The sequence below is a fragment of the Hyaena hyaena genome, unplaced genomic scaffold (assembly GCF_003009895.1).
Source record: "Hyaena hyaena isolate Hyena2069 unplaced genomic scaffold, ASM300989v1 scaffold_316, whole genome shotgun sequence".
Classification (NCBI taxonomy): Eukaryota; Metazoa; Chordata; class Mammalia; order Carnivora; family Hyaenidae; genus Hyaena; species Hyaena hyaena.
In genome coordinates, this window is record NW_024080946.1 from 1672076 (window position 1) to 1685201 (window position 13126).

The following is a 13126-nucleotide window of genomic DNA, read 5'->3' on the forward strand; positions in this document are numbered from 1 at the left end:
GCGACAAGCTCCCCCCCAACACCCGCTGGCGACCGTGTGGAGAACAGGCTGCGCTGCGGGAGGGACCTGGGGCAGGTTCAAGGCCATCGGCAGTGGCCCCGGGGTGAGGCTCCGTGACAGCGCGTGGAAGGGAGGGAGCAACAGAAGACCCCGCGCCCGGAGAGCCCGCCACCCAGGCCCCTGCTCAGGGTGGGGAGCAGGGAGGTAGGCGGACAGACAGACAGACCGACGGGCTTGGGCCCAGCATCATGCCCGGATGCTCTGGCCCATCACGGGGCCGCCGGAGCCTGGCGTTCTGCTCTGCGCACGGGGCAGGCGGCCTCTGTCTGCCGCGGGACCCCAGGGCGTCCACGCAGCGGGTCCTGCTGCGCCTCCTGAGAAACGGAGCCTGCGTCCTGCTCTCCGACGGACGGTTCCGGATGGCGCGGGTGCGCTTGCCTGGCCCGTCGCCTTCCCGCCCTTGCCCATCGCACTCATCGAATCTCCTCCCAGACCCCCTCGGGGCGCTGCCTCGTGGCCAACCCGGGGCTCCGGCAGAGAGGCTTTGCTGGGCTTCTGCCGCATCTTCTGGAACCCAGAGGGCGTTTGGGCCAAGAGATTGCGCCTCCTCGACCAGACCTTCTCTGCGACCCGACGGCAGCGCCACGGTCCACGCAACAACCCAGGTGTCCCCCACAGGCGTCCGTCAAGAGCGCTTCTCGGCTTAGCCGGGGGTCCCTGTGCCAAACGGCCCGAGACCAGGGCTTGCACGCGGCTCTCGTTTGTCTTGGCAGCCGGAGAGGGTGACACAGCCCGGGAAGGGCCAGTTACGAGGCTGCATCCTCAGGTCGGTCACTGCCACGGGCAAATAGGGCTTGGTCCGGCCGGCGTCCCTTGCTCCCCACAGCCGAGGGTTGATCCCTAGGGCGTAAGGCTCTGTCGCCTGCGCCTCACGAGTGCCCGGTCGTTTCCAACAGGCACCGCTGGCTAGAATCGGAGAGGCTCCGAGGTAGGCAGCGGGCCCACCTGGTGCGACGCGGGGTGAAAGGGATGCCTGATGCGCATCTCCTGCCGCAGACCACCTCCCGCGGCAGCAAAAATGAAGCCCGCACTGGACACTGGCCCGAAGGACCTTCATGTTCTGGCTTCACAGTCTGCGTCTGACCGCGCCTCTTCCACGTCCCCTTCCGCTGCCATCTGGCCACACTGCCCCCTCTGTGTCTCCCAACACGGCAGGCTTTGTCCTTCCGGACACTGTTGCCCTGTTCCCTCTGCCCGGACGCTGTCCCCACGATTGGCTTCTCGTCATCAGGCCTCAGCGCGAGCGTCCCCTTCTGTGACCGCCCTAGGCGACCCCTCTCCCCGCGTGTGTCTCCCATTACCTTTATTTTCTTCGGAGGGTCCGTTACCCTTCCCTGCAAGGATCCTACCTGCATTCTTGTCTGTCGCCTTTTGCTGGGACGCGGACTCTGTTTTGGTTTTGTTCCCTGTTCTCAGAACGGGGCCTGGCGCGCGGCAGGCGCTCAGCACACATTCGATGGACGAGGGGATGACCCACGGCCACAGCCCAGCGTAGTTTTCTTTGGGCATTTTATTTAGCCTGCCTCTCATTAAATCTCCTTTGTATAGATGAACAACACTAGCCAAAAATCATAATAGCTCCATAAATATGGTTAAATGGGGGCACCTGGGTGGCTCGGTCAGTTGAGCGTCTGACTTCCGTTCAGGTCATGATCCCGTGGTCCGTGGGTTCGAGCCCCGTGTCGGGCTCTGTGCTGACAGCTCAGAGCCTGGAGCCTGTTTCGGATTCTGCGTATCCCCCTCTTTCTGCCCTTTCCCTGCTCACACTCTCTCTGTCAAAGATAAACATTTAAAAAGTTTTAAAAAATATATGGATAAGTGGATGCATTCATCCAGCACCTTTTCCGTGTTAGGCACCGTGTACACAGAATCTGTCATTTGTCCCTTACAGGCCTTTTTTTTTTTTTTTACTTCTTTTTAATGTTTTTATTTATTTCAAGGAGAGAGAGAGAGACAGCGTGAGCAGGGGAGGGTCAGAGAGAGAGGGAGTCACAGACTGAAACAGGCTCCAGGCTCTGAGCTGGCAGTCAGCACAGAGCCCGACGCGGGGCTCGAACCCACGAACCGCGAGATCATGACCTGAGCGAAAGTCGGACGCTTAACCGACGAAGCCACCCAGGCGCCCCCTTTTTTTTTTTTTAAACGGATGAGAAACTGAATTTAAGTTGCAGCCCAGAGATATCACGCTAGAAAGTGATGGTGCTGGGTTTACCATCTCAGGCCTGTGGACCCCAGACCGTGACACTGCTCTTTCCCTTCCCTTCCTCTAATGTGGGAGAGGAGGAGGATCTCTCCAGTCATGGGAAGGACCTACTTTCCAGAAATATCTCCTCCATTGCTGCCCAAATTTCACCAATTGGTTGACCCAGATACCTTGATCTGTAGCGATTGTGTTGGTTTTTTACTTTGGTTTTTATTTTTATCAGAGTTATTACTTGTATATGGTTTAAAGAGTCATTGGGTTCAACAAGGTTTGTTTACGGAAAGGTCTCTTGTTACCCTCACCCCTAGCCTCTGGGCGTAACCACTTCTAGCTCAGTTCAGTTGATGGGATTTTTCTATTTATTCTGCTTATATTGCTACCTCCCTCCCTTCCTCCCGCTTGCACACACAGTCTATTGACTTCTGACTTCAGAAGGTGAGAGTTAACTGACTCAGTGCCGCCCCAGCCCCCAGCGCACACGTACACACTCCACGTACACACTCCACGTGCTCCCAATTGAGTCGCGTGGGGTGTTGATTAGATCAGGAACCTATTCTCTCCCTGCTCTCTTTTGATCTCTCCTCAGTGCAGCAGTCAGAGTGATCCTGTTAGAAAGGAAATCTGATTGGCTCTAAACTCCCACGGCTTCCCACCTTCACTCAGAGTGAAGTCCAAAAGCTCTCACCTACGGTGGTCTGGAAGGTACTGTGTGATCTGGTCCCCGCTCCCCGCCCTGGTCATCCCTTCTACTCTCTCCCTCTGCAGTCCCCTCCAAACACCCCGGTCCTCGTGCTTTGTCTCTGCTTCAGGGCCTTTGCACTTGCCCTTCTCTCTCCCTGGAATGCTTATCTCCCAGACGTCTGCACCGTCAGCCAGCTTTGTCCAGATCTTTACCAACAGCTGATCTTGAGGCCTTCTGTGGTCATCCTGTGTGAGTCTTCATTCCTCATAATCTCTCTCCCGGCTCGTTTTATCCCATCTGATCACCATCTAGCATACTTCTTATTTTTATTATTTACTTATGATTGATACTATTTACATTATACATACTTACGCATAAATGTATTTTATAATCATTATAAACCCTTATCACTTATGATCTTAATTGGCATTTGTCTCCTGCTTGTACGCTTGAGGACAGCAATTCATATCCGTTTGGTGGGCCCCCGTCTCTCGGTGTTCAGTAAGTTCTTGTTGAAATGGTTGAATGAATTGTTCAATTAATGGTTAGGATTAGTAAGAGTGGTTCTCCGCAAAGCCGTGTAGCGTACGTACTGCCATTATTTTTCGTTTGGCCTCGTCCACTAGTTCTTCTGGAAGCAATATCGTCTTGTTTTGTTTACGTGTCTGTGTTGTTACCATTAATTCATCTCTCCAGTTAAGGGAGGTCCTGGCTGGGAAAGCTTTCCTCCCTGTTTGTCCAGCATACCGTAAACCTCGTCTCAGTTCTGTCTTCTTGAAGAACTCGCTCTCAGAGCTTTCTTGACTTCTGCTTTAGGTTTTCTGTTTGTTTGTTTGTTTGGTCATTTGTTTTTGTGGCGAGAGTGCTACTCTCTCAGAATTCAATCTTTTGACGTTTCCTGAGGCCCAATTATGTATGTGGTTTTTCTTGGTGAAACGTTCTGGGTCCGCTTGGGAAAAAATGGGCAGTTCTGCTGTGCTGGGTGTGGTGTTCTGGAAATGTCGATTTGATCAGTAGTGTTGTTTAGACACTCTTTACCCACACTGTGTGGGGTTTTTTTCTCTCTGTAGTATTCTCTCAGTTCCTCAGAGAGGTGTCAAAATCTCCAACTACAGTTGTGGATTTGTTTCTCCCTTTAGTTACATCTGTTTTAACTTGGCGAGATTTAAAACTCTATAATTAGCTAGATACATATTTAGTATCATTATGTCCTGATAATTGCCTCTTGTATCATTATGAAATGTCTCTTTTTTTGAGAGAGAGTACACATATGTGCGTGAGTTGGGGAGGAAGGGAGAGGTGGAGAGAGATTTTTTTCTTTTTTTTAGGTTTATTTCTTTTGAGAGGGGGTAGGGAGTGAGTATGAGTGGGAAAGAGAGGGAGAGAGAGACTCCCAAGCAGGCTTCACACTCCATGCTGAGCCCAACATGGGGCTCGATCCCACAGCTGTGAGATCATGACCTGAGCCGATATCAAGAGATGCTTAACCAGTGGAGCCACCCGGGCGCCCCACATTTTCTCTTTATCTCTCGTAATTCTTTGTTTGGAAGCCTCTGATACCACTATAACCGTCATTCACATACTTTCTTCTGCTTACTTCTTAGATGTATTTTGTATATTTCATTGTTTTTACAGGCTACCGATTTGTGTCTTTGTACTTAAGGTGCTCTCCTTGGGCTCTATGCTGACAGCACAGAGCCTGCTTGGGATTCTCTCTCTCCCTCTCTCTCTGCCCCTCCCCTGCTTGCACACCTCTTTCTCTCTCTCAAAATAAAGAAAAACCAAAAAATAAAAATTAAAAAGGAAAGAATACCATTTAATTTCCTCTACTGACTTGCTGTTTCTCTTACCAGGGTCACCAGACACATCCTTCACTTATAAAGTCTCTTTACAGCTTTGGATCCCTTCATACGTGGCGACCGGCACTTAACACTTCACATCGCATCTGACACCTCGCAAGTGTCTTAAAAGAGCACAATTTCACGTGTCTGTCTGCCTTCCTTTCCTGTATGTGCTATTATTGTCCTACTTTTTGTTTCTTTCACAGTATAAATCCCACCTTGCGGTCATTATTTATCGTTTTCTGGTCAGTTGTCTTATAAGGAAAATACAAGAAACAATAATATTTTGTATATACCTACTACTTACCATTTCTGGTGCTCCTCATCCCTTTAGTAGATCAGCGTTTCCATTTAGTATCATTCCTGGAGGGCATCTTTTTTTTTTTTTAATGTTTTATTTATTTCTAGGAGAGAGAGAGACAGCATGAGCAGGGGAGGGTCAGAAACAGGCTCCAGGCTCTGAGCTGGCAGTCAGCACAGAGCCCGACGCGGGGCCCGAACCCACGAACCGCGAGATCATGACCTAAGCGAAAGTCGGACGCTTAACCGACTAAGCCACCCAGGCACCCCAACGTTTTATTTATTTCTGAGAGAGAGAGAGACAGTGTGAGCAGAGGAGGGTCAGAGAGAGAGGGAGACACAGAATCCAAAACAGGCTCCAGGGTCTGAGCTGTCAGCACAGACCCCAGTGCGGGGCTCGAACCCACGAACCGCGAGATCATGACCTAAGCGAAAGTCGGACGCTTAACCGACTAAGCCACCCAGGCACCCCAACGTTTTATTTATTTCTGAGAGAGAGAGAGACAGTGTGAGCAGGGGAGGGTCAGAGAGAGAGGGAGTCACAGACTGAGAGGGTCAGAAACAGGCTCCAGGCTCTGAGCTGGCAGTCAGCACAGAGCCCGACGCGGGGCCCGAACCCACGAACCGCGAGATCATGACCTAAGCGAAAGTCGGACGCTTAACCGACTAAGCCACCCAGGCACCCCAACGTTTTATTTATTTCTGAGAGAGAGAGAGACAGTGTGAGCAGGGGAGGGTCAGAGAGAGAGGGAGTGACTCTGAAACAGGCTCCAGGCTCTCAGCTGGCAGTCAGCACAGAGCCCGACGTGGGGCTCGAACCCACGAACCGCGAGATCATGACCTAAGCGAAAGTCGGACGCTTAACCGACTAAGCCACCCAGGCACCCCAACGTTTTATTTATTTCTGAGAGAGAGAGAGACAGTGTGAGCAGAGGAGGGTCAGAGAGAGAGGGAGACACAGAATCCGAAACAGGCTCCAGGCTCTGAGCTGGCAGTCAGCACAGAGCCTGACGCGGGGCTCGAACCCACGAACCGTGAGATCATGACCTGAGCCGACGTCGGACGCCGAGCCCACTAAGCCACCCAGGCGCCCCGAGAGAGAGAAGCTTGAGCAGGCTCCATGCTCAGCGTGGAGCCGGACGCGGGGATCGATCCCACAACCCCGGGATCATGACCTGAGCCACTCAGGCGCCGCACTCTTCTCTTGAGCATTGATTCGCGTCCTAAGAGTCAGTTCAGTTTGTTGGCCGATCGCTTTGAACCTGGGTAGGCCGGTTTTGTCAGGGCGGATACACGGCGTCCAGGGACGTTCCTCTAGCCTCTGGCTTGACGGAGGTCAGCCTCCGCCTCCGCACCTGAGACTCGGGTCGGCGCTTGGTTTTAGGCTCTGTCAGGGAAGGTGTGTGGGGGCCTTCGCCCGGTCACGGTCTTCACCCGTGGGGTCCGGCCCTTCTGATGTGGCAGCTTGCGGTAGGGGTCGCTCACAGGTGCTAGGGCCCCCCGCCGCGGCCCCCCAGAACGGCTCAGCCTCCGTCTCGGGTCTCTTCTCCCCGCTGTGGGAGCCACTCCCCGTAAGGTTCTGGGAGTCTCGGCCTGTGCGCGGGGCGCTCAGGAAACGACTCCCCAAGGACCCCGCCACCGCCCCTCGCAGCCTTGGGGCCTTCCCGCCCCCACGTCGCTCCAGGCTCTGACGTTCGCCTCCTTGGCCCTGTGGGACCGCATGCTCTGCTCGGATTCGAACCCGCCGTCCGGCAGTCGGGAAGCCGTCGCCGGGTGGCAGTCAGGATGGTCAGGAGGCGCGTTTTATGACTTCTGCTTCTCTCAGGACTCGGGTCTCACGCTCCTTGTTCTCCTCTTGAACGTGGCGGCCTCCCGTATTTCTCTCAGGCGAACGGTTGTTTACGGAGGGAGGGCTCGTCTGCCGGGGCCACAGGCTGTCCCCTGCCCGCCCCCGTTGGTGGCCGTCCAGGCTCGCCCGCCCGCCCGCTCTTGTCTGGGGGCCTCCCTCCACCTCCGCCCTGAAGTTCCCTTTGCCTTTCCCTCGAATTGAAGTCTCTGTTTCTGGGCCCCGCATTTTCTTATTTGGGATGGATTTCTTTAGGTAGAGGTACCGTCGGTAGCTTCCTGAGAAAGGGTGGCAGGGAGATAAATGTTTTGAGGCCTGTGTATCTGAAAATGTGTTTAACAAACCACCACACTTGACAGATGGTTAATAGTGTAGAGAATTCTGGGTGGGAAATTACTATCTGTCATAGTTTTAAGCATTAAAAAATCTTTTTTAATTTTATGTCTTTATTTTATTTTCAGAGACACAGACAGAGAGCGAGTGGGGGAGGGGCAGAGAGAGAGGGAGACACAGAACCTGAAGCAGCTCCAGGCTCCGAGCTGTCAGCACAGAGCCCGACGCGGGGCTCGAACTCGCGAACTGTGAGATCATGACCTGAGCCGAAGTCGGACGCTCAACCGACTGAGCCCCCCGGGCGCCCTGCTCTTCTTTTTCTTCTGAAACACTTTCTATCCTGATAGGAGACCCCTAGGCTGGCTCTACAATTGTTTCCCCTCTTACCCTTTTATCTCCTCTTTTCTCTTTGTGTTCCTTGATTTTGGAGACATTTCTTCAACTTTATCTTCCAACCCTTAGGTTGTATTTTTCATGGATATATTTTTCATTGTCAAAGGCTCTTTTTTTTTCCCCGAATACTCCCACAAACTTAAAGAAAAAGTATTCTATTACTGTTTTTTGTATCTCTTCCTATCTCTGAAAATACTGATGTTTGTTTTGATAAAGCAAAATTGGCCTCTGCATAGTTTTTGTTTCGCCCAAGTCACTGTTTTTCGGTGTTTGTTTGGCCTCTGTCTTTTGTGCGATGGGCTCTCTCTGGGGTAGGTGCTCATCTCCGGGGCTGGGTTTCTCGGTGAGCTGGCTTCCGGGTTTGTGTGTTGCCAGAGTTCAATGCCTTTCGCTTCACCCCACGCGGGGCTGGCAGAGACCTCGTTTCCTTGGAGCCCTTCGTAGCTGGGGAGGAAATAGGTCTCCAGACAGGAGGGTCTCCGGGGACACGTTGCGGCTGAGTTCGTTCACGCTTGGACCTCTCTCTGTGGGGCGAGGGGAGAGGTGCCCACGTCCATGGTGCCCGAGCTGGTGACCGCCACCCAGAGTGCGCAGCCTCCCGCCCAGGGCGCACTGAAGGTCCAAGGTCCCCCGCCCTATCTGTCATCGCCCCACAAGGGGACTCATCCCATCACCTCCCCAGGCCGTCGCTGCCGCAGCCCATCCCTCCGCACCAGGCATCTCGGAGGCAGAAGCAGAGATCCCTGATGCTGGCTGGGTGGACGGTGTGTTTTCGGGCCCAGAGAGGGGTAGGTGCGGGCGCTGCACACACAGCCAGCAGCACAGGGTACCAGAACCAGCTCGCTGGACTGGGTGGGAGCTGCTCGAGCTCTTCTGGTTCAGTGTCGCACAGCAGTGAGCCCAGGGTTTGGGGGAGCCCTGGGCCAAATGCACTTCCTGCCGCAGCACAGAATGTCCCCTGTCCACCTTTCCCTGGGGACTCTGGTAGAGCAGAGAGGAGGGCTCCCCACCTTCCCTCTGCACCCTCCCGCCCCCCCCCCCCCCGCCCCCAGAGCCGGGCCACGGAGTTGTTTGGCGTAAGGGCTCAGACGTTCTTCTCTCTCTGTCCACCTTCAGCCCCGCTGCCGTGATTCCCGCCAAGGTGCGGGCCGGCGTCCTGCCCAGGCGGACCAGCGCCTTGGGCGTGGGTCTGTGGGGCTGCCCTCCCTGTCCCCCGTGCCTGGCCCCACCACCGGGTTCACGGGGCCCCCCCTGTTTCTGTAGCTGCAGATCTGGGACACAGCTGGCCAGGAGCGATTCCGCACCATCACCCAGAGCTACTACCGCAGCGCCAACGGGGCCATCCTCGCGTACGACATCACCAAGAGGAGCTCCTTCCTGTCGGTGCCACACTGGATCGAGGACGTGAGGAAGTACGCGGGCTCCAACATTGTGCAGCTGCTGATCGGTGAGCGGAGGGGGCCGGGGCCGGGCCGCAGGGTCCCTCGGGGCCACGGGTCTAGCTGTCTTTTGGTTTTCTTTTTAACGTTTATTTATTTTTGAGAGAGAGACAGAATGCAAGTGGGGGAGGGCCAGAGAGAGAGTGAAACAGAATCCAAAACAGCTCCAGGCTCCTGACTGTCAGCACAGAGCCCGGCGCGGGGCTCGAACCCACGGACTGCGACATCATGACCTGCGCCGGAGTCAGACGCTTAACTGACTGAGCCCCCCAGGCGCCCCTCTTTCTCCTTGTTAAACAAAGGGCGGGTGGAGCGCAGAGAGAAGCTGAACTTGGCCAGGCAGGCCCAGAGCCAGAGCCCGAACGGTGATCTCGCAAATTCTGATCCCGCCAGTCGCTTACAGAGTTACATTCGAAACTGCAGTTGGAGGGAGGAAGAAAGGGGCTTTGTACGTCCCGTGTCCCCCCGGGGTCAACCCTGGTTAGATCTTCACGTGTGTCCCTGGATTCAGCGCCCGGAGCCCTGGCTATCGGCTCCTCTTGGTTTGTGAGGGCAGAGCCAAGGCTCAGAGAAGGGAAGTAATTTTTCCCAGTCCGCACAGCCTGTGAGCAGAGAAGCACGAAGCTGGGGCCCTGCTGGTGGGAGTTCAGGGCTGAACCGCCCCACCGCCCCGCAGAGCGGCGCCCCTCGAGCCTCTGCGTGCTCCCGGGTCAGTCCGAGGGCTTGTGGAAGTACGGATGCTAGGCTCCGTGTCCGGTTCCGGAGGGCCGGGCGGGGCCCGTGAGGGTGCCTTTCCTTACGGGTTCCCAGGTGACGGCGGTGGCGCCCATTCTGCGGCCCAGAGACCCCACTTTGAGAACCCCTGTTGCAAAGGGATGCCCTTACTAACATTTTCCCTTTCCCTCCCTGACCTGGGCTCAAAAGCTTCGGACCATTTCTGTGGTCTGGGGTCCTCATTCCAACAGTCTGGCAGATTCTTCTTCCTTTTTTTTCTTGAGAGAGAGAGTGTGCGGACATGTGTGCAAGCAGGGGAGGGGCAGAGGGGAGACAGATTTTTAATTTTTTAAGTTTATTTTGAGCGAGAGAGAGCATGCACACATGCACATTTGGGGAGGGGCAGAGAGAAAGGGAGAGAGAGAAAAATCGCAAGCAGGCTCCGCACTGTCAGCACAGAGCCCGAAGTGGGGCTCGAACCCACGAACTGTGAGATCATGACTTGAGCCGAAGTCAAGAGTTGGATGCTCAACTGCCTGAGCCACCCAGGCGCCCTGATTTTTTTTTTTTCTTTTTTTAGAGACAGACTCTTCTAAGATGAGGTTGTAGAGGTGGGGCCCGGACAGAGCTCCCGCTGGGGAAAGGCTGGTGCTTGGCTCCCTGCCTGGCCTGGGACGTGGGAGTGCTCAGTGGAGCGCGATGCCCCAGCCGGGAGCGCGGTTCTCCGTGCCCGGCCTCACATTTCCCGTGTGTCCAGAACATTTAAAATAAAACATTCTGTCATAGAGCACTTTATACCAATACAAACATAGGATAGTACAGTGAACCCAGATACCCATCACCCGGCTTCAGCAGTGGGCACCTCACGGCCAGTTTCCTCTCTACCCTCATCCCTTCCCCCCCTTGTCTTGCTTTGGGATAAATCCCAGCACCAAGCTATTTCATCTACAAATATTCCAGCATAAATTTATAAAAGACACAAACACTTCAAAAGTACATAACAATACCATTTTCACATCTACAATGTATTGATACTTTCTTCTTATTATTACTCAGTTTATTTTTTGAGAGAGAGAGCAGGGGAGAGGCAGAGAGAGGGAGAGAGAGAATCCCAAACTGGCTCTGCGCTGTCAGAGCCCAGTGCAGGATGAGAACTCACAAACCACAAGATCATGACCTGAGCCAAAAACGAGAGTCAGATAATCGACTGAGCCACCTAGGTACCCCCCATGTTGATATTTTCTTAATATAATCAAATGGCTAAAGAGTGTTCAGATTTATAATTGCTTATAAATATCACATGTACTTTTTTTTCACTTTGTTGAACTCAGGATCCAAACAAGTACCACATATTGAAATTAGTTGCTATACCATTTAAGGTTACCAAAGACAGCCTTGATCTTTATAGATGGTTATCTGTTTTTTATTTTTAAATTTTTTAATGTTCATTCGTTTTTAAGAGACAGCACGAGTGGGGGAGGGGCAGAGAAAGAGGAAGACAGAATCCGAAGCAGGATCCAAGCTCTGAGCTGTCAGCACAGAGCCCGACGTGGGGCTCGAACCCACAAACCTCCAGATCGTGACCTGAGCCAAAGTCAGGTGCCTGACGGTTATCTATTTTTTTGTGTCCTCCCTGTAATCATGTTAAAAAAGTCAACCACTTAGAGACTTAAAAAAAGTCTTCTAGGGGCGCCTGGGTGGCTCAGTTGGTTAAGCTTCCAGCTTCGGCTCAGGTCACGATCTCACAGTTCGTGGGTTCGAGCCCCGTGTCGGGCACTGTGCTGACAGCTCAGAGCCTGGAGTCTGTTTCAGATTCTGTATCTCCCTCTCTCTCTCTGACCCTCCCCTGCTCACACTGTCTCTCTCTCTCTCTCTCTCAGAAATAAATAAAACATTAAAAAAAAATCTTCTAGAAATTGGGTCAAGGAGCCGTTGACCAGATTATTGAGAACATAATGAAACACCTGCCACCTTACAGAAGAAACCAGAGGTGCGCTCTCAGGTCAGGTGAGAGGCTGTGCTCTTACTAGCAGAAAAGCAAAATAATCAAAAGTCACAATCTTACGGGGAGTAAAAGAATTCCAAAGGAAAATAGGAGAGAGTAAACTATAAGCATCAGCAAAGTGTAGCAAAGAAAACAGTTGGCCATGCCAGACCCTTTTGTTATGCCCCCTGGTGGCAAGTGTCCGCCAAGTGCCGGTTGTTGTCACGTTCGCTGTACCCTTTGATCCCTCCTGTTGTACTGAAGGTGGCATCACTGATGGGGAAGCTGAGACTCAGGGATGAAGTGACTTAGCCCAGGGTCACACGGCAAGCGAAAGGGAGCCCAGGTTTCCTGCAGCTCTCCAGTACCGCGTTCTTCTCACCAAAGTTTCCTGCTCTGATTTGTTAGAGTCAACGCAGAGACCGAAGCCGCTGGCAGAGATAAAAAAGAAAAACAAAATGAGGGCCGAAAGGCTCGAATAAGAGCTTTCAAACAAAAGGTCTTTTTTTTTTCCCCTCAAAAAAGACCGAGGGCCGCCCAAGAAGGGGCTCCTGGGTAGCTGGCAGCACGCGCTGGGCGGCCTGATGCTTGACCGTGCGGCCCCGCCGGGCGGGACCAGGCCTCACCGGGCTGCGCCGGGCCTTTCCCCGCAGGGAACAAGTCGGACCTGGGCGCGCTCCGGGAGGTCCCGCTGGCCGAGGCGCAGAGCCTGGCAGAGCGCTACGACATCCTGTGCGCCATCGAGACGTCGGCCAAGGACTCGAGCAACGTGGAGGAGGCCTTCGTGCGGGTGGCCACGGAGCTGGTCGTGCGGCACGGCGGCCCCCTGCTCAGCGACAAGGGCACCGACCACATCCAGCTGGACACCAAGGACGTCGGGGAGAGCTGGGGCTGCGGCTGCTGACCGGGGCGCAGGGCAGGCAGGCGGGGGCCTCCCCTCCTCTCTCTCTCTCTGTCTCTCTCTGTCTCTGTGTCTCTGGCCTGCCAGGCCCCCCCCTCCGGAGCTGGCCCCCCGTGGCGCCAGCAGCTGGATAAAGCCCTGGAACTCTCCATGCCGTGGCCCGGGCGCTTGATGGGAAAGCTACGCTCGAGGAAGACGCGGGATGCCTTCTAAAGGGGGCTCGTTGGCTGGCGGGGTGCAGAGCCCCTCCGGCCAGCCCGTGGCCGCCGCCGGTGTGGATCCCAGCAGGAGAGGGGCCGGGCCCCCCGCGGCCCCTCGCGGCCTGGTTCTGACCATTTCACACCTCGAGCCTTGCTGTAGCTGCGGCAGCAGGTTGCCGCCTTCCAGGGATGTGGATTCTTCCGGGTCACCCCAGGGCCTTTGTGTGTCG

The 13126-nt window shown here is 54.4% G+C and overlaps 1 protein-coding gene across 1 annotated transcript in view; it reads left to right on the top strand.

Moving 5' to 3' along the window:
- The window catches only part of RAB43 (RAB43, member RAS oncogene family), a 30266-nt gene extending 17421 nt beyond the window's left edge, over window positions 1–12845 (top strand). Inside the window, exons 2-3 of the mRNA XM_039248607.1 lie at window positions 8922–9105; window positions 12449–12845. Coding sequence (XP_039104538.1) covers window positions 8922–9105; window positions 12449–12699 — 435 coding nt within the window. The 3' untranslated portion in view covers window positions 12700–12845. The remainder of the gene's footprint in view (window positions 1–8921; window positions 9106–12448) is intronic.
- Window positions 12846–13126: the final 281 nt, after the last annotated feature.